Source organism: Pituophis catenifer, unplaced genomic scaffold (genome assembly GCF_029215685.1).
Source record: "Pituophis catenifer annectens isolate HBS135680 unplaced genomic scaffold, rPitCat1.0.hap2 SCAF_16, whole genome shotgun sequence".
Lineage (NCBI taxonomy): Eukaryota > Metazoa > Chordata > Lepidosauria > Squamata > Colubridae > Pituophis > Pituophis catenifer.
The window spans coordinates 4,079,739-4,104,050 of record NW_027256896.1 but is presented as its reverse complement, the minus strand read 5'-3'; the positions used below and the strand labels follow the sequence as shown (position 1 = coordinate 4,104,050).

The 24,312-nt window shown below is 41.8% G+C and overlaps 1 protein-coding gene across 2 annotated transcripts in view; it reads left to right on the top strand.

Moving 5' to 3' along the window:
• USP7 (ubiquitin specific peptidase 7) overlaps positions 1 to 22,333 on the top strand; it is a 105,540-nt gene extending 83,207 nt beyond the window's left edge. Inside the window, exons 16-31 of one of the 2 annotated variants that reach the window (XM_070955391.1) lie at positions 1,897 to 2,031; positions 2,186 to 2,287; positions 3,316 to 3,421; positions 5,629 to 5,721; positions 6,055 to 6,122; positions 11,210 to 11,310; positions 12,667 to 12,820; positions 12,994 to 13,061; positions 13,903 to 14,005; positions 14,100 to 14,177; positions 14,779 to 14,879; positions 15,200 to 15,299; positions 16,725 to 16,844; positions 17,246 to 17,317; positions 19,019 to 19,109; positions 20,626 to 22,333. In XM_070955391.1, the coding sequence (XP_070811492.1) occupies positions 1,897 to 2,031; positions 2,186 to 2,287; positions 3,316 to 3,421; positions 5,629 to 5,721; positions 6,055 to 6,122; positions 11,210 to 11,310; positions 12,667 to 12,820; positions 12,994 to 13,061; positions 13,903 to 14,005; positions 14,100 to 14,177; positions 14,779 to 14,879; positions 15,200 to 15,299; positions 16,725 to 16,844; positions 17,246 to 17,317; positions 19,019 to 19,109; positions 20,626 to 20,732 (1,599 nt within the window). In that variant the 3' untranslated portion in view covers positions 20,733 to 22,333. Of the gene's footprint in view, positions 1 to 1,896; positions 2,032 to 2,185; positions 2,288 to 3,315; positions 3,422 to 5,628; positions 5,722 to 6,054; positions 6,123 to 11,209; positions 11,311 to 12,666; positions 12,821 to 12,993; positions 13,062 to 13,896; positions 14,006 to 14,099; positions 14,178 to 14,778; positions 14,880 to 15,199; positions 15,300 to 16,724; positions 16,845 to 17,245; positions 17,318 to 19,018; positions 19,110 to 20,625 lie in introns of both variants that reach the window. The other variant, XM_070955390.1, reaches the window with a different exon arrangement.
• Positions 22,334 to 24,312: the final 1,979 nt, after the last annotated feature.

Here is a 24,312-nt window from a genome sequence, read left to right as displayed (position 1 = left end):
TAACAGATAAAAACCTATGATAAAATCCAGTCTGTCAATTGTACATGGCCTAATTATACTAAAATCACAATCTATAAACTGTGTGGCCCATAGTCAGTTTAATACTAAAAGGGAAAGGAAAAAGCAGTGCAAAAGATTTGCCACATTTGTTGTATACAATAGCTAGTGTGGTTTTGACACATGTTTCCGACGAATCCCCAGTGCTGCTGTGCAGAATCTAAGCCATCTGCACTATAATTTCGGACTGTTCATCCTTAAGCAGCCACTGGAGATAAACAGTGTCGGAATGGCTAGGATATCCAGCAATTATTGGAAAGATATTTCCGAATCTCTCTGTAAAAGGAACATCAAAGGAGCGTGTGACCCACAGTCTCCACCCCTCCTGATCCACAGGAACAGTAACGTTTATTTACAGTCATAATTACCCTTAATATATTTTTTTCAACTTCTCAAAGTAGCTCCCCTCCACTTGCATTTGATGCTAAGAGGAACATAGTTCATATAGAACTAAGGTCAACTGGGAGAGTTAAAGCTACTTTGATGTGTTTCAATCAAAACTTGACAGGTCATAGTAAAGTTCCTCTCATTGTAGCTGCTGTAGGAGGAGAACTAAGTTCGCCAACGATGGCCTAATATCAAGAGGAGACAGGAAAGCTCTCATGCCCGCTACTCCGAAAAGGGTTTTAGTTTTAGTAAAGTCGATGTATTCTGCACGAAATGTTTTTGCTGTGCATTAGTTAACCTGATGCAGAATCCTTTTCCTTTGCATTTATGGAGGATGGTGGCCGTTGGACCTTGCCTCTTTCTGCCTGCCTCAGTGAGCCCTCTTGTGTCCAGGTGTTGCAAGTGTCTGCAAAGGGCTGCCCCAATTCATTTGCATCTGCCTTACCCTGCAACAGCCAGGCAGTTTTCAGAGATTACAGGTAGTCCTCGACGTATGACCACAATCGAGGCCAGAATTGGTGTTGCTAAGCGAGACATTCCTTAAGTGAGTTACGCTCCCATTTTACGACCTTTCTTGCCACATTTGTTAAGTGAATCACTGCAGCTGTAAAGTTAGTAAGAAGATTGTTAAGTGAATCTGGCTTCTCCATGAGCTTTGCTTGTCAGAAGGTCGCAAAAGGGATTCACAAGATCCCGGGACGCTGCAATGGTCATAAATAGGAACCAGTTGCCGAGCTTCTGAATTTTGGTCACATGACCAAGGGGATGCTGCAACAATCATAAGTATGAAAAACGGTCGTAAGTCATAACCTGGTTTCAGTCAATTCTGCTGAATGTAACTGAGTTACATGCCTGTTTAATTAAGCCATCATAAACAACCTTTTAAGAACATATTTTTCAAATATAATTGATCAGCACACTATCAGCAGCACATTTCTTGCCCTTAGATATCGACTGTTTTCTTAAAAACTGATACCATGTAATAATATAGTGTGTTGATCAATTCGGGCCTTTTTTTCAGACCTTTTATTGGCCCGTTTTCAAGGCTTTTTTCAGCCTGTTTTTGAGGCTTTTTTCAGCCCGTTTTCAAGGCTTTTTTCAGCCCGGTTTTTCTGAAAAAAATGGGCCGAAAAAAGCCTCGAAAACAGTCTGAAAAAGGCCTCAAAAACGGTCTGAAAAAAGGCCCGAAAACGGGGTGTGCGGAGGCCAAAAAATGGCTGGTGGATTGGCGGGGCTTTGGTAATATTCGGTCTGTAAGACGCACAGACATTTTCACCCCCTTTTGGGAGACAAAAAAAGTGTTTCTTATAGTCCGAAAAATACGGTAGTTGAGAGGATCTAGAAGCCAGAACATGAATGTTCGACTTCTAAGGTGCCCATCCTTGTGGAAATAGGGAAGACTCCCATTGTGATCCACGTAGTTTCGATAACCAAATGCTTGTGTAATTTCAGATAGTAACAGAGGACCAGTTCTGTGGCCATCAAGGCAATGACATGTACGATGAAGAAAAAGTGAAGTACACCGTGTTCAAAGTCTTGAAGAATTCCACACTGACAGAATTTGTTCAAAACCTTTCCCAAACAATGGTGAGCGTCTGCGGGAGCAGGTAGCGGTTGAGTCCCTGACTTTCTTTGCATAGAATAATTTCCTCATTTGGGCATTAAAAACCTGACACTGATCTGGTAATGACTTATCTTTTTCCAGTAAGCATGTTCGTTTGCTTTTTAAAAAATTTCGTAGGGCTTCCCGCAAGATCAGATACGGTTGTGGCCGATGCAAGCTCGAAGCAATGGGACAAAAAGACCGGCCATGTTAGACAGTGAAGCTGATGGCAATAAAACTGTGAGTGCACATCAAGGAGGAAATGTCACTTTCTGAAGTCTTGTCCAATTCCAAATGAGTTAATTTCACCTATTCTACGGCTGACATGACAGCAGTGTCCCAATATCTCAGGGGCTGCCACAAAGAAGAGGGAGTCAAGCTATTCTCCAAAGCACCTGAGGGTAGGACAAGAAGCAATGGGTGGACACTAATCAAGGAGAGAAGCAGCCTAGAACCAAGGAGAAATTTCCTGACAGTTACAACAATTAATCAGTGGAACAACTTGCCTCCAGAAGTTGTGAATGCTCCAACACTGGAAGTTTTAAAGAAGAGACTAGAGAACCATTTGAGGAAACCCTATACCTGAAATGGTATAGGGTTTCGTCCTTGAGCAAGGGGTTGGACTAGAAGATCTCCAAGGCCGCCTTCCAACTCTGTAATTCTATTCTATTCTATTCTATTCTATTCTATTCTATTCTATTCTATTCTATTCTATTCTATTCTATTCTATTCTATTCTATTCTATTCTATTCTATTCTATTCTATTCTATTCTATTCTCCTTCATTTCTACACAGTCGTCTAAGATAGATGCATAACATTTCGCACATGTAAAATTCTGTTGTATTGAAAAGTGCATGACAAAAATTTGCACGATACCCCCTCCCAAAGGAACCGAAATAATATTTTAAATTTGTGTATGCCGTAGATTGAGAGCCAGTATAGCTAAGACATAAATCTTGAAATCAGAGATTGTGAGCTCTAGTGCTGTCTTAGGTGTAAAATTATCTGGGCCTAGGAAGAATGCCAGGATTTAAATACAAATTCAAAACCCAGAGTCCTAGATTAGACTAGCTGATCATGGTTATCCTCCCCCAAGTTATAGCAAAATGTTGAGTCCAGGTTTCTATTAATACAATGGAACATTGAATTATTAAAAATACTTCAAAGCTGCTTTTCTTCACTGAAGCAGACGTAATATTATCTGTTCCTCCTTCTGACTATGTTGCACTTACTGCTTATTTCCCGCTCCTGTATTAATTGCTCACAGATGATTGAGCTCAGCGACAATGAAAACCCATGGACAATATTCCTTGAAACAGTAGATCCAGAAATGGCTGCTACGGGAGCAACGTTACCCAAGTTCGACAAAGACCGTAAGTTCCATGACCTGCAAGTTTCATGCCGAAGGGAGTAAAATCTTCCATTCCATAGAAAAGTCAACATTTTGGATGGTAGGATTTTGAAACTGCTTGCATTGATGAAATGATGGTTTCCTTGTAGTATTGTATGAATTGATTCTTCCCCAACTAGGATGAATCAGGTTATCTGGAAGTCCTCTCATCTAATTAAAAAAAAAGTTGGCCAATCCATTGAAGTTCTGGGAAATCTAAAGCAGCGTTTCTTAACCTTAAGATGCTTTGATTTCAACTCCTAGAATTCCCCAGTCAGCCATGCTGGAAGTCCATACATCCTTAATTTGGCTAGGGAATTCCGGGAATTGAAGTCTGCACATTTTAAAGCTGCCATGGTTGAGAAATACCGGTCAAAAGGAGCCTTGTGGTTAGCCCCCTTTTAACCTCCAGTTCCAGGTTGGCAGCCTCTGAAGCCTTCCCTCCCCCCCAATGTATGCTGAACACCAGTGGAACAGTTTCATGCCCCTTTAAAACAAGGGTTAGAACAGGGGTCCTCAAACTGCAGCTCATTGACACCTTCATGAAGTTTGAAATTATTCATCTCCAAACCATTCAAGCAGCGGTGGGTTTCACATTATGTTACTGCTGGTTCGCCCCACAAACACATGCTTGCTTAGTGCACACGTGCGTCCGGTTTGCACACGCCCCAGCCTTCCATGCGTGCACTTTGCTCGTGCTGTTGTGACCCAGGCCCAAGTAAGTAGTAGGAAAATCAGTCAGTGAAAAAACAAACTAACTTTATTCGAACAGCTGAGAATTACTTCCTTCCCAGCGTCTTTCAACTAAATTAAAGCAAATTCCTCCCAACACAAATTCCTCAGTCCTATCGCAAACCTTGATCCAATTATAGGCAAACTGCCAAAGGCCTTTCTTGGCCTTCAGAAGTCACAGATACAAAAATAAATACAAGACATAGACGAAGAAGAAGACAAAGCTACCAACGTTGTTTTCCAGCAAAGCCCAAACGCCGTTGCTGGTCTGTTTTAAGCCTTATGGGAGGGGCCAGTCATCTCTTGGCCCTACTCCCGAGTCGTCCTCTTTGCTTGAGCTGCTCTTGCCTTCTGGCAGCTCTTATGCATCCACTAGGAACAGGGTCCTCCTGTTCCTCTGCCTCTCTACTGTCAGCCTCTGGAGGCTCTGGAGTCCACACATCACTCCCCGATGGCTCTGGCCCCATCTCTGCCTCTGACGCTGAGCCCTCATCCGGGCCTTCCCCAGCCTCCAGGACTGGCCCATGTTCTTTCTCAGCCTCATCGCTGTCCGACACTGTTGTCAACTCCGCAGGCTGCTGGTGGACCACAACATGTGCGCGTGTTTTCTGCGCATGCACCCAGCCTCAAAAATGTGCCTAAATAGGATGGCATAGAGCCGGAGCCCACCTGCAATTTCCGCTACTGGTTCAGGCAAACTGGTCCAAACCGGCTGAACACCACCTCTGCATTCAAGGCTGCTCTTGCTGGTAACTGGGCAATGCAACCCTGGGTGATACTATCTCACCATGTCGGCTGGGGAATTCTGGGAGTTGTAGTTGCCATTAGGCACGTCACCCACCAGGAGTAGGGGATGGTGCAGAGCTCTATGCAGAGACACTAATTGACCCTAAATGGGTTTTCAACATTTTGATCATCGGCCATTTATCAACCCCTTGGATTGTCCCACTGACCCCTTGGGGAGCCCTGACCTAGATTAATAGTGTGGTGTAAACCCTAAAAACAAGCTTAAACTAGTTTTATTTTCCTTTTAAGATGAGAGGTTGAAGAGAAAAAAGAAGGGGCGTTCTTAAATTGATTCTTTAACTAAATGATAGTACCTATGAACCGGAAACAGTTCAGAAAAAAGGAAAGATATTAAAAATTGGATTTTGATCAGTCAACAGACTAGTCTTGGCTCTGTCTGTCGCATCATGATTTGTTTTTAAAAAATTGTTTTATGATTGAGTAAATTCACTGTACTTTGATTGAAAGTACAATTAAGATTGGCTGTATGGTTGATTTATCAAACACTTGAGAAGGATAAAACCACGATCCGAATAATTAAATACCAAACATTTCTCTTATTATATTTTTACACTACACAAAATATAATCATTTGAGATATATACAAAAAACAACTCGGGCACAAATGGAGATTTTATTCCTCTCTGAAAATCGTCTTTGCTTTTCTTGTAGATGATGTGATGCTCTTCCTGAAAATGTATGATCCAAAGACACGAAGTTTGAATTATTGTGGACATATCTACACACCTATATCCTGCAAAATACGTACGTTTTTGGTGATTTTGTCACTCATAAAGAGCCCCCTAAGAATTGTGTTAAGCCAAAAGAAAAAGAAAATATTCCACCCCACATATTATGCTTTGCATAATAAAATTCTGTAGTTTCAGATCATATATTTGTCTGAACTCGTTAAATATAGGATAGCAAACATTACCTCTAACTGCTGAATCTGTGAGAGAAGCTAATTTTGAGCTATAGTTTTGATTTCTGAGCTAAACCATAATATTAGATAAAGTGATTTCTAGACGCAATATTTTTCCATAGAAGCAGAAGTTGCAGTATGTATATATTTTTTTCTGTTCTGTTCTTCCTCCAAAGGTGACTTGCTGCCAGTTATGTGTGAAAGAGCAGGATTTCCCCAAGAATCTAATCTTATCCTCTATGAGGTTTGGGCCATTTATTTACTTTTCCCTTAAAAGTAGAATTATTCTTTGAGATGTTTATCGGGGGGGGGGGGGAAATAGGCTGAATGTTATGAAATATTGTCAGAATGAATGAATGTCTTTACAGCAAAATAAACTTTTAAGCAATCCAAATATGAACACATTTCTTTAAAATATGTCTTCATTTTTCCAAATAGTTGGATCGAATTGCAAGGTTTTGCAGTTTTTCCACATTATGTTCCAATCAACAATTTAAATTTTTTACAAGGAGAGTTTTTTTTAAAAAAAAAAAACTAATGAAATGCATCTTGTAACAATTCATTTGAAAAATGGGTCATTTTGCGTAGTGAAACTTGGCATAGAGATTAGCGCATTTGAACTTTTAGGGCTGTTGGAAAAATCAGACATAGCAAATTATTTGAGTTTGAAATGGGTTGCTGTGGCCTCAGGAAAGCATTTCAGTACTTCCAGATCCCTGTGGACAAGAGACCATTGAAACTACAACTGACGTCCAGCTATACTGCATTTTCTATAACAGGGGTCTTCAAACTTGGCAGCTTTAAGACTTGTGGACTTCAACTCCCAGAATTCCCCAGCCAGCCATGCTTTAAGTCCACAAATCTTAAAGTGGCCAAGGTTGGAGACCCTTGTTCTATAAGGACACATGGACTCAAGGACACACGCACTTCACCTAAATAAATACCCCGGAAATACTGATTTCTTTTATCTAAAATTGCTGTAATCAGATCAGCACGAAGTAGTTTCTCTGAATGTGGCCAACTTTCGTTACACTGTGTGCAGAATTAGGCTGACTCTTAACTGCCCACTAATCCGCCACTAATAGTAATACATTATTTTGTCTGGTTTTTTTATTTTTATTATTGTTTTTAATGCTTTTATTTGTAATGCTTGTCTATGACCGTAATAAAAATTCCATTGATAGTTCCACATCCTGGAAGTATTCACGGCCCTCTCCACAGACCAGTAAGCTTAGGCAACTGCTTTACCACTTCCTCTGAAATTGAAAGAGCCACTTTCAACTCTGAACAACTATTTTGTATCCAAGACATTTTACACTCCCCTAGAAAAGTTGTCATTTGTGTCTGTTGTGCTAGAACCAAAGTGCTAACACATAACAAGAGCTCTTATCACTACATATACACTGCTTTCCTGTTGTTAAGAATGCTGCCTATGGATAGTAGATTCTCTTCGTTATTGCTTGTGGAATTTTATCTCCAAATTGGCATACAGGACTGGCCTTAGTAACTTACACCTGCAATGTTACACTGTCTGTAGAGTGGGCTACATGGCTAGGTTGCTAATGTGTTGCTTTAAGGCAGGGGTAGGGAATGGTGGCCCCTTTATGACCTGTGGACTTCAATTCCCATGCTGGCTCAGGAATTCTGGGAGTTGAAGTCCAGAAGTCATAAAGGGGCCACAGTTCCCCCACCTCTGCTTTAAGGAAACCGCAATGCCAAGCTAAATTCAGGTTCCTTATATCCTTCCCACAAGGAATTAAGGCCTCCTTGAAGGTGCTGTGCCCAAATTTTATAAGCATCTGGTGCAAACTGAGCTACAGCTGTTCACCCAGGCCAGGGGTCAGCAACCTGCGGCTCCAGAGCCGCATGCGGCTCTTTGGACCCTCTGCTGTGGCTCCCTGTCAGGTGATCCCACCACTGGCTGTCCCTCCCCTCCCAGTCACTCCTCGCCTGGCCTGAGAAGGTAAGGGCGACAGCAGGGGATGGAGAAACGGCCAGGGCAGAGACGGAGAGATACAGAGAGTGGAGGGGAGAGAGAGACATAGAGAGATACAGAGAGGGAGGGAGGGGAGAGAGAGATATGTCAAAAGGATTTTGTGGTTCCCGGTGTTTTTTAACAACTGGTTCTCTACCTTAATGACTGGCTGGGTAGGCGTGGCTGGGGGAGTCATGTGACTGGTGGAAGTGAGTGACATCAAGTTGGCCACGCCCATCCAGGTTTTGTGGCTCCCAGTGATTTCTTTTTTGTGGGAAACTGATCCAAATGGCTCTTTGAGTATTTAAGGTTGCAGACCCCTGACCCAGGCCATCAGTTAATTTTTGGCTATTAATAACTTTTGATCTGGGTTAAGTCTCACTTTTCTTTAGAGGTTGGAAAAATCATAAATAGTTCTATTGCAAATAGTTGCAGCGTGCTGCTAAATGGATCTGCATCAGAGAGGAGTGAAAATTAAAAATATTCTTTTCAGAATGGTGATGGTTGCCATGGAGTCCCAAGAAAACACACATTTTGAGTTTAAGGTGGTACCGACAACTTTGCACCTTAAGTGCTTTGTTAAATTCATACACATGTTTTCCTGAAATCATACAATTATTGTGTGGACTTAGGAAAACATGTAAGCTTAGGAAGATAACAAGACACCAACGAGCAAAGCTTTGGAGCCCCTTTAAAGTATCTCCATCCAGCAACATCAGTGGAAGGGAACGTGTTGAAAAGAGGGAGCCCGGTGCAATTTTAGATGCAGCAGTGAATCAGGAATTGCATTCAATGACTGATTAATAATAATTGGTTGTATTGGTGTTTCTAGAAAATTGAAATATTGGAATTATGGTGGAACATTGAGTTAATATTTAAACTATTAAAATATTAGTGATTCAGCAGAGGTCAACAAATACATTGTATGAAGAAATATTGATGCTTAAATATATTTATGGAGAAAGCGATAAAGAATCATAAAAAGAGAATGGTATTGTTTAAAGACAAAGATGTGAATGTAGAAGAACACCAATAAATGGGGGGGGGGGGGATAAATACAAACTGGGAAAATAATATTATATATATTTACATAAAAGAGTCTATTATAATTACAATTAGCATATTAAGGATAGAAGTTGGAAGACAAGGATTATGTATATTCAGTTGCATTATTATTGTTAGCAGTGTGTAAAAAAATACATTGATCCAGTCAATACACTGTCCACAAAATATGTTGGTTGTTAAAGGTAGAGTGCAAATAAAACATATCCAAAAAAAAAAAAAAGGAATTGCATTCAGTGTTGCTGGATCCAATCTGGGTCGGTCACTGGGACCAGAAGTTTAGTCTTCTGACTTTCAAACTTTTAGGAACTCATCATCGGGAACTTCTTTCTCACCAGAATGTGTGCACAGAAAGAGAAGTTCCCTGAAGATGAGTTCCAGCACGAGTCCGAAAGCTCAGAAGACCAAGACTCTGGTTCTGGTGACTGACCCAGATTGGATCCTGCAACATTATCCTGGGAAAACATAGATTTGCCTTCATTCGGGCAGTCAATATCCTCACATAAATAAAGGCAGTTTTGTGGCACGTGGAAAAACAAATTAAAATTAACAAATTTTAATGTTGCACACAATTCAGATAGTATTGTGATACAGACTTACAACCACTATTGAGATTAGAATTTCTGTTCTGAATTGTGGTGGGTTGTAATAACAATTTTTTTTGTAATAACTTTTACTTCAGTCATAAATTGAGTCACCATAGTTGTTAAGTGAATCCCAAGGTTGTAATAAACATTGCCTCAGTTAGCCTGCATAATTAAATAACTGGCTAAGGCATAATTCTGCCTTAGCTTTTTGCAGGGTTTTCACCCAAAAATGATCTGAAACAAAGATAATTTTTGACAATATTTTCATCAAAAAAAATCATGCCATAACAAATTTGTCAGTGGTGTAAGAGTCTTAGTTGGTTTTTTTAAAAAATACAAATAATACAAACATAGTACATATACATCTAAATACAAAAAAAGAAAGAAAAAAAGGGAAAAAAACAAATATTACAGTGCACACACACACCCCGATCCCATTTTTTCCCCTTATATTTCTATAACAAGATTTACAATATATTTCAATTGTGCCCTTATCCCCTCCAAAACAACATTCTTGAATAGGTTTGTTCCTTTTACCTTTCACCAACACTGATTTTATAAAGTCTTAGTTGGTTCTAATGAAGCAGAATAACAGGTAATCCTCTAAAAATGAATCACACGACCAGTAGCTACTTAGAACTCAAAATAAAAATACTCAAGTCTTCCTTTATCAGATTTATTAAAAGGGAAAGAGGAATTGGGTTACAGAAATCTTGGTAACTTATCTTTGCTTTAGTACCAGTTTTAAGTTTGTTACACCAGAAGATCTTCTGTGCTTATAACACTGCACAAACTCCCATTTCTTTTTCTAGGCTGTGAGCAGCCTATCATAAAATACTATTAAAAGAGAATTGCAGAACCGCAGAGGCTAATCGTTTTTTGTTGTTGTTCTTTCCAAAATAGAAATCGGATAGATCCCTAAGAGCTAATGCCAGGATACATTTTTTAGTGTTCATAGCTCAAAAGTTATCTTCAGGGCATGGCTTAAAGTACATTTTTATCCTTAAGGAATAGTGATTAAACCAGGGGTCTGCAACCTTAAATACTCAAAAGAGCCATTTGGACCTGTTTCCCACAAAAAAGAAATCACCAGGAGCCACAAAACCTGGGTGGGCGTGACCAACTCGATGTCACTCACTTCCACCAGTCACATGAAATCCACCCCCAGCCATGTCTACCCAGCCGGTCATTACGGTATAAAACCAGTTGTTAAAAAACTCCGGGAACCACAAAATCCTTTTGACGTATTTCTCTCTCTCTGCTCCCTCCCTCCCTCTCTCTCCGCCCCCTCTCCCTCTCTCTCTGTATCTCTCTATGTCTCTCTCTCCCCCCCCCCCCCCCCACTCTCTATCTCTCTGTCTCTGCCCTGGCCGTTTCTCCATCCCCCTCTGTCGCCCTTACCTTCTCAGGCCAGGCGAGGAGTGACTGGGAGGGGAGGGCCAGGGGCGGGGCCAGCCAGTGTTGGAATCACCTGACGGAGCGACAGCAGAGGATCCAAAGAGCCGCATGCGGCTCCGGAGCCACAGGTTGCTGACCCCTGGATTAAATGTACTGTACGGATGTAGAATAGTGATGTATGTGTACTATAGTTACCTATACAAATGTATATACAATTTTTATTTAGGATTGCAAATGAACTATTTCTCCTTAATGATGACTTCGGATAACTAATCCCTTAATTTCTTGGTTTTTTTTTTCCCCCCTCAGGAAGTTAAACCGAATTTAACAGAGAGAATTCAAGACTATGATGTTTCCCTCGACAAAGCTCTTGACGAACTCATGGACGGCGACATCATTGTATTTCAAAAGTAGGCTTGCAACCGTTTTTGTGCGAGGGCTCTGAAAATTTCAATCCCAGGTTCTCCCAAGAGAATGTCCCTTGGATGTGTACAACTTCAGCTTCCATAACCCCCAGCAGCCCCAATCAGTATGGGTTCCAACGCATCTGAATTCACCACTAGCTTAAGAGAAAACTGGGTTAAATCGGCGATGAGATATGCAAAACATTTTTCAACTGAAACCTTCTCAGTTCAAAACAACCCTTTTCCAGGCTGGAATGCGGGGGACAGGGTAGGAGGGGGGAAGGACAAGACCCCTCATATCCCATGTGATTTAGAATGTTCCATTGGAGAGAAACAAGGGGTACCAGAAAGAAGCCTTTATACCAGAGTTCTTCAAACTTGGCAGCTTTAGGACTTGTGTACTTCAACTCCCAGAATTCTGGGAGTTGAAGTCCACAAGTCTTAAAGCTGCCAAGTTTGAAGACCTCTGCTTTATACCCTCTTTTGTTTTTGTCGTAGGACAAATGTAGGCTCTGTGTGAGTGCTGCCTCCCATCCAATGTAATTCCTTATAGCAAACCACAGTGGAAACAACAGTTTTAACATCATAGGGCTGGAAGGGACCTTGGAGGTCTTCTAGTCCAACCCCCTACTCAAAGACAGGAGACTTGAGTCAAATGATTGTCCAATCTTTTATTGAAAACCTCCAGCAATGGAGCACCCACAACTCAGGGAGGAAGGCGGTTCCATTGGTTAATTGTTCTCTCTGTCGGGAAATTTCTTAGACACAGATTGGATCTCTCTTTTTAACAATCTAGGCATGATTGTTGTTGTTGCCCCCTGTTTATTCAAAGTTTAATAACATTTAAAAATGATCTCCATTGTCAATCTTTTGTGTCAATTAAGTGATGGAAGGCAGCGAACTACTGCTTTTAATATTGTGACTTCAGTACAAAACCTGAAGGAGTATAATGGATTTGTTTCAAATTCTTACCTATTATGTAGTGAAACACTCAACATTTTTCAAATTTCATTCTAGTGCGATGCAGTTCACATGCATTCTAAGTGAGGTCTTTACTTAAAACCAAATGTTCATCCCATTTTGCTAACAATCTGTTGGAGTTTTAGTTGAGTAATCTACTTCGTTGGCTGGCTACAGTTTGTAATTATTTTTTGTGAAATTCTTTCAAAAGCAGTTCACTCTCATTTTTGTCCTTTTTAGCACGTGTACATTATTTTAGTAGTTCATTGTTAGAAATGAGGGTTAGCACTTGTTCACTTAGACGGAATAATTTCTAAAGGTTGACCAAAAGCTACAGATTTTGATCATCCTTTTAATGTTTCAGCAATTTTTGTGTAATAATTTTTTTTTCTTGCTTACAAGGGATGACCCTGAAAACGACAACAGTGAATTAGCGACAGCAAAAGAATACTTTCGAGATCTCTACTACCGAGTTGACGTCATCTTTTGTGATAAAACGATCCCTAATGATCCTGGTTTTGTTGTCACATTGTCCAACAGAATGAATTATTTTCAGGTATTTACTCCTTTCTCATAATGTGGTATGGAGTACAATCATAATTTTTAATTATGGGAGGGAAGCTGTTCCATTGTTTACCAAAATTCAGCTCACTTTCTCTCCTCCTGCTCCTCCTCCTCCTCCTTCGTCTTCTTCGTCTCCTCCTTCTTCCTTTTTTTTAATCTTCTCAGGTTGCAAAGACAGTGGCTCAAAGGCTTAATACGGATCCTATGCTGTTGCAGTTTTTCAAGTCCCAAGGGTAAGAGATGTTGGGCAAATTTATCATCTGGTTTGTGTTGTAATGTAGATGCTGAAGACTACAAATGCGAGAGAATGACACTTTGCGTATATTCCTGATACCAGAAATCTCCAGGGTAGAATCCTGGATTTGGGGAGGGAAGACCAATTGTGCACAGAGGATAATTTGCAGCGTTTTGCATAGCTGGAAATTTCCTATCAGATTCATTGGATTTTGGTTCACACTGCACATAACTCTGTGTTTTAGATCCTGGTGCAATTGACATTCTGGTTAAACATTCTTTCCAAGTTGGTCATCCTCATCATGGATCAACGTACATACTTTTTAAGGAGCAGGCTTTTTAAAATATGTTTTCCACAAGATGGTAAACCTCTGTAGATTCTGTAAAACCTGTATATAGCAATAGTCCTTTGACTTATATACCGCTTCACAGTGCTTTACTGCCCTCTCTCAGCGGTTTACAAAGTCAGCATCTTGCTCTTCAACTATTTGGGTCCTCATTTTACTGACTTCGGAAAGATGGAAAGCTGACTCAACCTTGAGCCAGTCAGGATCGAACTCCTGGCTGTCGGCAGAGGTAGCCTGCAATCCTGCATTCTAACCACTGCGCAACCACAGCTCCCCCTCTTTATTCTAAGGGCAGGGAAAAATCATAGTGGATATCAAACAGAGTATATAAAATATTAAACACTGATTACAGAAAAAAATCCAGTTAAAATGCTGTGCAGAAAATATTTTAAAGTGAGATTTCTTTCCTTCCCCCCCCTTGTGTCTGTCTGTCTGTCTGTCTGTCTGTCTGTCTGTGTCTGTCTGTCTGCCTGTGTCTCGTTTTTAGTTACAGGGATGGTCCTGGTAACCCTCTTAGGCATAATTATGATGGAACTTTAAGAGATCTCCTGCAATTCTTCAAACCCAGACAACCTAAGAAGCTTTATTATCAGCAGGTAGGGGCTTCTGTTAATTCTGCAAAAAGGAACAATTGGCTTGCTTTTCAGTATGATTAAACTGGTGCCTTTTCCCCCCCCCAATTCTCCATAGCTGAAAATGAAAATCACAGACTTTGAAAACAGGAGAAGTTTTAAGTGCATATGGCTAAACAGCCAATTTAGGGAAGAGGTAAGCCCTTTCATCTGTGGTAGTGTTCAGAATGATCAAATAGCAAGTTTTATTTGGTTTTTAAATTCATTTTACTCACCTATTTGTCTTACACATTACAAAAGGTTTACTCATTCCAAAATTCCAGTAATAGTAAAGTATTTGAGGAACAAATCAGAATTTTTATCTACGGATAGGGATTTGTTCTTGCTACTTAGCTTTTCAGCTCCATACATGAACTAACTGAATAATTGCTCGGTAGCATTCTAATTTCCCAAGGCTCTTTATTCGCACAATGGTGCAATCAATTAACAAGCTGTTTGTTTGTTAGTTAAATGTATATGCTGCTCATCTTATTATCCAAAGCTTTTCCTTTTTGATTCTGCATTTTTTCTTCTGCAAACCCTATTGGAGACATAGAACATTATTTGTATGCAATATAGCCTACTTTTATATTAGTGACTCTTTTGTAGTATCAAAAAACTTGATCGGTTTTAGCATTCATATATAACTCAAGAGCTTGTTCCTTCTAACTTTAGTTTCCTTTTGCATCTTATTAATTATTGGCTTCTGCTTTTCTCTCTCTCTCTTTCTTCCCCTCTCCCCCCTTTAACTTTTTTAGGAAATAACACTATATCCAGATAAACATGGATGTGTGCGAGACTTACTAGATGAATGTAAAAAAGCTGTAGAACTTGCTGAAAGAGGTTCAGGGAAATTAAGGCAAGTGGTTTTTTTTTATTTAATTAAAAGTTGTTGTTTTTTCCCTGCCCCCAGAGATCTACAGAAAGTGGAAAGTATACTTAAACAAATTAGGAAAGCCAAACTTTAATTTGATTACCAATTTGAAATGTTTTTATTCCTTACCTTTACTGGGCTCCGTTTATCAATTGTAAAAATGTATGTTAAGCCAGATTTGAATGCATCTTCTTAAAAGTCATCTAGACTCCTGCACCAAGTAGTTCTGTCAAAAGAAACAGAACTTCCTCAGGAGTTCAGTTGTGAGTTTTCGAATGTTCTTACACCGTCTTTCTCTTGTTAAGGCTGCTAGAAATTGTAAGCTACAAAATCATTGGTGTCCATCAGGAGGATGAATTATTAGAGTGCTTATCGCCAGCAACCAGTCGGACATTTCGAATAGAGGTCAGTGTTGAGACAATGTTCAGACATGACTTATCTGAGCGCCTCCAGGCCCTTGATGGGGCCATGGGTCCAAGCAGCTTTCATGACTGGGTCCCTCCTTTGAATTAAACCACACACAGTGTGCTTTGTTTGATGTTTGGTTTAATGCACAATCCAGGCTATTACGGCTTGTTCAATAAACAATAGCTATTTATTTTATTTGTTTGTCAAACATTTACAACATAGCAGGCATAGGTAAAAACATAAACATAAACAAAGGAAGTAAGTACAGATAAATGGGGACAGTAGGACAGGGACGGTAGGCATGCTGGTGTGCTTATGCACGCCAGTGGTGGGTTGCTACCGGTTCTCCCCAGTTCTTGCGAACCGGTCGTGGAAATTTTGGGTAGTTCGGAGAACCGGTAAATACCACCTCTGCCTGGCCCTGCCCCCAATCTATTCTCTGCCTCCCAAGTCCCAGCTGATTGGCTAGAACGAAAAAATCAGGGCTCACTTGACAAAGAAGAGAAGAAAAAAAAACAAGACACCGTAGCTTTAAATTGAGAAGCCAAGAAGCCTCCCAACTGATCGGCTAGAACCAATCCACTCCTTGTAAACCGCTCGGTAGTGGTAGATTGGCAGTTGAGACCAAGCTGCCTGAAAGCGGTTTCCGATGCTCTCGGTGGTGGCAGAGCGGCAAAAAACTGTTTAAACTCTTGCCGCGGCACTTCAAAGGGCCGCCCTACAGCTGATCAGCGGTAAAAGGCAGTGTGGTGGTAGACCAGTGCGCTCCAAAAACAAATAGGTAGACAGGAACGCTCCAACAACAAATGGGTAGACCAGTATGGCTCTTCAAGCACTTAAAAGCGTGGTAGACTAGTACCTCTGCTAAATCCTAAAGAATTGTTTGGTCAAAAAACTCACAGTGACTCTGAGATAATCGAACAGACAATGGCTGAAAGCCAGATCTGCTAGAGATATTTCTCTCAGGCCGACTGAGTCGAAACGGGGCCTGAGAGGAAGGAACAAGGGGCGTGGTCAAAAAACTATGACTCCCCTTGACGTGAGTGACGCGCCTACCCAGTCACATGACTATCAAGCCACACCCACTGTCACATGACCACCAAGCCACACCCACAAAATAAGCCACGCCCACAGAACTGGTAGTAAAAAAATTTAGAACCCACCCCTGGTCTGCAAGAAAACCACCAAGCTCAGAGAGCACCAAGGGCTGATGAAGTGGCTGAAGGGGCTTTAGCCCTGCTCCCCTTGAGATCCTGTAGCTGCTTCTTAATCTAATGTCGGTGTCTTGGTTACTTCCTTTTTCAGACGTTTGATTTCAGAAGTTCTGATTCTATTAACTGCCCTGCTTTTCAACTATCCTGCTAATGCTGCTGCTGGACAGTCTTCCTAATCAGCATATCGCATTGATCTTTCTTGCTATAGGAAATTCCTTTGGACCAGGTGGAGCTCGATAAGGAGAATGAGATGCTAATTACAGTGGCTCATTTCCAGAAAGAGGTTTTTGGAACATTTGGCACCCCTTTCTTGCTAAGGATACACCAGGTGGGTTCTGTATAGACTGCTGTTGTGTTGAGTCCGTGTTACCGAAAGAGAAATTTGGCTGCACTGGAGACCAAAACTGATGGATGGTCTTCCCAAACCATTGACTATAAGTCTCATAAATTTCACATTATTGTTCACTCCAAGCCACTCATCACAATTTTTGGTCAACATTCTTGGGTGGTAAACTTAATCAGTGTACAAAGCATGGGTGTGCATGAATGTTTATAAATGTGTACACACAATTGTTCTATACAGTACATTCACACAAAACAGGGTTTTAGCATCATCTCAGATGTATGAAATAGACCCAGAACTACAGTTTACTAGCAGAATATATGCCTGATAGACTTTTAACATGCTAGAATTAATGTCATGTATTTCTGGAATTCTGATGCTTTTAGGGTGAACATTTTCGAGAAGTGATGAAGAGGATTCAGACAGTCCTGGACATCCAAGAGAAGGAATTTGAAAAGGTATTAATGTGAAGTAGAATATCTGTTACTCTACAAAGCTTGGTGGGTGTTAGAATTGGCATGAGAGTGAGGTAGAAGAAAAGGGTCTTCCTTCTTTTGATTTACTTCATTAAATCTGTAAGGACCTCACCTTCCCCCTCCACAAAATTCTCGTTTATATTCTTCTGAATAAAACTGCCTAGAATTGCTTTGTAAATGTAAATACTTCAAATAGTCTATGTTTAAAATGTTGGATTTTATATTGGAGATGTAAAATACAATCAGGTTTAATACAAAGGAAAACATGGATAGAGGCCAGAATTGTAATCATAAGTCATTGTCGGCTGGAAAGCCGGCAGCCCAGGTTCGAGACCCCAACGCCACATGATGGGGTGAGCTCCCGTCCTCGCCTCAGCTCCTGCCCATCTAGCAGTTCGAAAGCATGCGAATGCAAGAAGATCAATAGGTACTACATTAGTGGGAAGGTAACAGCGCTCCGTGACATCATGCTGCCACATGACAGCGGAAATGTCTTCGGAAAGCACTGGTTCAATGGCCTTGAAATGGAAATAAGCACCGCCCCCTAAAGTTGGCAACAACTAGCGGAATAAAATCTGCAGGGACTCTTCCTAATGACACTGTGGTCATTAAGCAAATCATTTTTCCCAAAATGGGCATTTTTTGCTGGAAACCGCAGAAAAAAACATTGCAAATCGCAGTCACATAACTGTGGGATGCGGCAAATGGGCATAACGGTGAACCGGTTGCCAAACACCCAAAATGTGATCATGTGGCCACAGAAGGAGTTTCCAAGCTGTCAATAATTTTAAAAATGGGTCATAAGTAGTTTGGGGGCCAGGGGGAGAGGAATCTGTCATTACTTTGAATGGTAGTTAAGGACTACCTGTATTTCTGTTTCTTCTGATCCCCCTTCCCCCCCCCCCAAAAAAAGGATGAAAGCAGATACTTCTAGGGGGCCTTCCAAATGCTTTGCCTCCACCTTTTGGGGGTTGGGAGGACATAGATCGCAACCAGACTGTCAGCTGTAGGATGCTTGAGAGTCTTCACTGCCAGACCAACCTGGGACACTGTGACGGTCATAAATATGATTCAAGTGCCAAACATCTGAATTTTGATCACATAACCATGGGCATGCTGCAACAGTCATGTCAGTCACTTTTTTCAGTGCCGCTGTAGCTTCAAATGGTCACTAAATGAACTGTTGTAAATTGAGGACCACCTGTACTTGCTTAAAGTCACAACCTTGGAGACCCAGGAGGTTTTTTTCCTGCTTTTTCCCCTTTGCCAACTTCTCTCCGGCCCTAGTTCCCACCGAGCCAGTGATTGTGGGAAATATCTTTCTCAAGGTCTATGGTGCTTTTTTAAATTTTTTTATTTTTCCCAAGAGGCAACTGGACTTTCTGTTTTTTTCTTTGAAGACATTTCCCTTCTCATCCAAGAAGCTTCTTCAGCTCTGGAGAAGAGAAGCTAATGGATGAGAAGGACGTTTCGCTTCTCTTGGATGAGAAGCAAAACGTCTTCAAAGAAAAAACAGAAAGTCCAGTTGCCCCTTGGGAGAGGGAAGGGAAGCATCTTTGGGACATCTTTCTAAAGGTTTATTGTTTTGTACTCACCTTGTACTCATGCCCAATTTTTGTTGCAGTCTAGTCACCGAAGTGCGGTAAAGAAATCTTCTGTTGTTGTTGTTTTTTCTCTTTGAAGTTTAAGTTTGCTATTGTAATGATGGGCCGGCACCAGTATCTTAATGAAGACGAATATGAAGTGAACTTGAAAGATTTTGAGCCCCAACCCGGTGAGGGTCCATTTATCTTCATTTGGGGGCTGGGCGGGGCTGGGGTGTGTGTATTGTGTTGTGTGTGTTCTTCAAAGTAAGTGGGAGCTACTTCAGGTTGAAGGTGGGGCGGGTTCTGTGTCACAATTCTTCAGGACTTGTTGGGTGTCACAGCAAAACCTCTAGAACAGGTGTGTCAAACTTGATTTCATTGAGGACTGTATCAGGGTTGTTGTTCTGTCCCCCTTCCCCACACAGGCGAACACCCAACCAGGCACGCCTGCCAAGATTTTATTAAGCAATCAGACTAGAAACCCTTGCAGATAAGAGTTTTGGCAGTAAACTGCGAAATGCTTGCCAAGTCAGTTTTCACTCACAGTAAGCAAGAGAGAGTTTCTCCTCAGTCCAGTTCAGTAGCAAAAAGTAATCCACGAAGCAAGAGTTAGCCAAGGTCCAATCCAAATATGCACAAGCCAGATTTCAGGTAACGCAATGTGACTCTCAGATTTTTAACTTTGACCGTCACAAAGCCTGAAGAGTAATCACACCCACTTTTATTCTTTGTGGGGTGTGGCTCAGTGATTCAGCTCAATCTCTGGCCCTCCCACACCTCTTTCGTTGCTGCGCACGCTTCTCCCTCCAACGCTGCCTGGGATCAAGCCAGGATTCATCATCCTCGCTCCCTATCTGTTGTTCCGATATGCTTTCCTCCTGGCATATCCCAGGCTGTTCCTCTTGGCCTTCGGATGGAACCTGAGGCATTGCCAGAGAGGAGGGTCCTGAAGAGGGAGGCCTTATCAGTTCCTCCCCATCACCTTCTGAGTCCTCTTCCTCTGTTAGGACAGGCTCAGGAGTCGGGGTCACAACAGTTGTATTTGATCTCTGGGGGCTGGGGTGGGCATGGCCAGCTTGACGTCACTCGTGTCGGGGCGCCTGTGGCGGCCCGAGTGCTCTGCCCGAGTGAAAACGGGCTCCCAAGCTCCGTTTCAGCTGCAACGGGCTCCTGCAACCCTCTGCCAGTGAAAATGGAGCTCGGGAGAGCCGCAAGCAGCCCTCCCGAGCTCTGTTTTTGCTGGCAGAAGCACTGCGGCAGAGGTGCAGTATTTAGCAGGTTGGTGGTATTCAGCAGGTTCTGACCAATTGTGGAGAACCGGTAGCAGAATTTTTGAGTAGTTTGGAGAACCGGCAAATACCACCTCTGGCTGGCCCCGCCCCCATCTATTCTCTGCCTCCCAAGTCCCAGCTGATCGGGAAGGAATGGGGATTTTGCAGTAACCTTCCCCTGGAGTGGGGTGGAAATAGAGATTTTGCAGTATCCTTCTGCCACGCCCACCAAGCTATGCCACGCCCATCAAGCCACGCCCACAGAACCGGGAGTGAAAAATTTTGAATCCCACCACTGCACTGCAGGCCGGTCCTTCGCTGTTTCCAGGGCAGCCCTGCGGGCCAGATCTAAGGACCCTGATCCAACCCCCAGGCCTTGAGTTTGACACCCCTGCTCTAGAAACTCACTCATCCTTTCTCTTTCTTCCTCCAGGCAACATGTCTCATCCCAGGCCATGGCTCGGGCTCGATCATTTCAACAAAGCCCCAAAGAGAAGCCGCTACACGTACCTTGAAAAAGCTATTAAAATCCATAACTGACTTACCCTCTCCAGTTTGTTCGAGGCAAAAGGGGCAACGATAAGTGTGTGTGTGCGTGCGTGCGTGTGTGTGTGTGTGTGTGCGTGCGCGCACCTTTTTAACAACTGTAGGACTTTTGGTACACGTGCACTTGAGATCGGGAGTCTCCAGCAAGACAATTTGCTGCTGATTTATTAATTTTATTTTGAGGCTGTTCAGTTTGGCTTCTCTGTATATCTATTATTGACTGCCCTCTATTTTTTTTTTTTTTTTTTTGAGCAAAAAAAAAAATGAAGGTGTTTTATAAAAAAAAAAAATAAAGCTCGGGTGCCAATGAGAGTTTTTATGGGGAACGTAAACCAGGCAAGACGGTCAGCATAAAAGAGAAGGGAAGGGTCGAATAGGACAGTTGACATTGGCAAACTCTTTGTCTGTAGTACCTTTAAGGGCGTAGTCTGTGCGGGCTGCCCTCCCCCTCGCTCCTTTCTCCCTTCCCTCCCCTCCCGATCTTCTCCCCCTACCCCTCCCCCCCCAACGCGTGGTACCTGCCATCACTGCAGCTAGCTGGCACTATGGTTAGGCTCACGTTTGAATTTCTTTCCTTCAGTTATATACTTTAAATGAAATTTTTGTGCATTTGTAAATGCGAAGAGAAACTCACATCATCAATAAATAGCAATCTCTACTTCATTGTGTACACTGTTGGCACTTATTCGGGGGAGAAACGTCTTTTCAATCAGCCTAGGAATTCTCTTTTTATTATTATTATTCTATTATTATTATTATTATTGTTTTAAATAAAAGACTTTTGTGTCAGAGTCCCTCCCCTCCACTACTCCCCACATCGCTTTTTGCCAAGGAAGACTCAAAATCCTCGAAAGAGCCGTGGCATCTTTATATTCCTTTTAGAAACTGCTCAGAAGAAGGAAAGCCTTTGATTATGAATTAATATCCGAGTATGGCGGCTGGCATCTCAGTGGGCTTGCAGAAAAGGGGAGGGGGAAAAAATCACCTGATTTATACTGAATTTTAGCTAATCCGGGTAGATGAGCAAACTCGCTTTTTCGCACTGAGGGCACGTTCACTAGCATTTAGTAAGCTGTTGACTTTGTAAAAAGGGGCAGGGGAGCTTGGGAGGGGGCAAAAAAATGGAATTGTATATTTAACAAAGGAACATGTACAATTTAACACTTGGAGATTTCTCTTTTTGGTGGGGAGGGGGGGCAGGGGGCGTCTGCCAGTGAATTCCTCAGATGTCAATATTCATTGTGTGTAGTTTTATTTCGGTCCCAGCCTCCTTTCCTGTTTTAGTTTGGAGCTAATGGCAACCTTTGTGGAATATCTTACTTTTTTTTCTTCTTTTTGAGTGAGTAAAACTAGAATCTGCCATTTACACTTCCTTCACATTTTTTTTCTCCTTTAATTTCATATTCTTTATCTTCACCCCTTCCTCCGTTCTTATCTCCTCTCCCTTCTCTTTTTCCTTCCCTCCCTTCCCATTTTGTTTTTTGTTTTATTTTGTTTCTGTAGCTACAGTGTGCAATGATTCTTCCTGTATATTGCCTTTTTTGGCTGGAAAAAAAAATGTTGTATGTTGAATAAAAATTTTCTATAAAATTTTACTTCAGTGAGTCGAAGACGACTTCTCCTTACAAGTATAGTTTTGGGAGATGTTATTTAAGATGGAATTTTTGTTTTATTGAAGAGCAAAGGTTTTTGAAATTGGCTTGAATTTTAAAAAGTGAGATGTTGGTATCAATACATAGAGTTGCAATTGCAGCATGAAAGTACATAAATACAGCTAAGACCTACATTGGAATAGGTCTTGATCCCAAGGAGTTTGTGAGAGATTGATATGTTACAATTTTTCCTACAGCAACCAAAATAATAATACTTAATTTCTGTGGGTATGTTCTACTTTACTTCGGGCCAGAGTAATCAATATTTTTCCATAAAGGACACTTCTCCAAGTGTGTATTGATTCCCAGTTAAAAATTGGTCCTAAAAGCTTGACTAGTTATCTTTTTCAGGGACATCACATCCTTTATAGAAAGTTTGAGGGGAAACGTAACTAGTTTACCAAATAAACTGGATTTGCACAACTTAAACCATGATGCTGTGGTAGGTTGGTTTTTTTGCTTCTTGCATTAGTAAACTGTAAGTCATGGTTTATAATTTCTCATGGTCCAATGTGGGCCAATTACTGCTTTTTCAGCAAACCGTGATTAATCCGGGCTTAGTGCAAGACAGGCAGTGGGAGGCTGCCTGAATCTTTCCTGCACACCCCTGAAGATACGGTTGCATCCTGAACATGTTTCTGGGTTTAAGCTTTGTCTGCAGAATAAATAGTCCCTTCCAGTATAATAGAAAAGATGTTAATGGAGTTTGTGACAAGGGAAATTTTTAAAGGAAACGAATCCTTGAAAAATAGCAAAACAGAAGCTATTTAAAATTAGGCCAGCAATATTCCTGGTGAGGGATCGGCCTTCTCCTGAAACTGCTGGACCAGAGGTGGGATTCTACTGGTTCAGACCGGTTCGGGAAAACCTGTAGCTCCGACAATCAGCTGGGAGAGAACCGGTTTACTCCGACGATCAGGTGGGCCTGCCCCTGCGCTTTACTGATCTATATCTTCTCAGCTGATTCGCGCAGCAGACCGGATTGCTGCGCCTCAGCTGTGTTACTCCCCAGCAGTTACACGGAAGGTAAGTTTTCGTAAAACTGCACTAACCGGTTGTTAAACCGGCAGGATCCCACCACTGTGCTGGACTACAGTGTTGTGACCCAGGCCCATGTAGTTAATATTAAATGCAAAACAGTTCCAAAAAACAAAGAGATTTTATTAAAACAGCTGAGAATTAACTCATTCTCAGCGTATTCTAAATGAAATGAAAGCAAAGTCCTTAAAACATCAGTCTTTAGTTTATCTCTGACCTTGGGATAATTAGGCAAACTGCCAAAGGCTTTTTTTGGCAACAGTTCAGGAACAGAAGAAATAACTACAGCCAAACACAAAGCAATTCTCTCAACAGTTGTTTTCCGACGAAGGGCCCAAGAGCCATTGCTGGTCTTTTAAGCCTTATGGGAGGGGCCAATCATCTTTTGGCCCTACTCCTGAGTTGTCCTCTCTGCTTTAGCTGCTCCTGCCTTTTGGCAGCTCTTCTCATATGTGCACCAGGAACAGGCTCCTCCTGTTCCTCTGCCTCTCTACTGTCAGCCTCTGGAGGCTGCACATCACTCCCCAATGGCCCTGGCCCCATCTCTGCCTCTGACGCAGAGCCCTCATCCGGGCCTTCCCCAGCCTCCAGGACTGGCCCATGTTCTTCCTCAGCCTCATCGCTGTCCGACTCCACTGCCAGCTCCGCTGCTGGGGGACCACAACATACAGTTCCCATTAGCCTTATCCCATTGGCCCTTACAAAGCTCAGATTGTAATAGGGCCTTAGAAGGACAGTCGCTTTATAATTAAAAGAAAAAATCAGGAGGAGCATTTTAGAGTTGTGATTTCTCAGCCTTGGCAACTTTAAGAGGTGTGGACTTCAACTCCCACAATTCCCCAGACTGGGGAATTCTGGGAGTTGAAGTCCACACCTCATAGTTG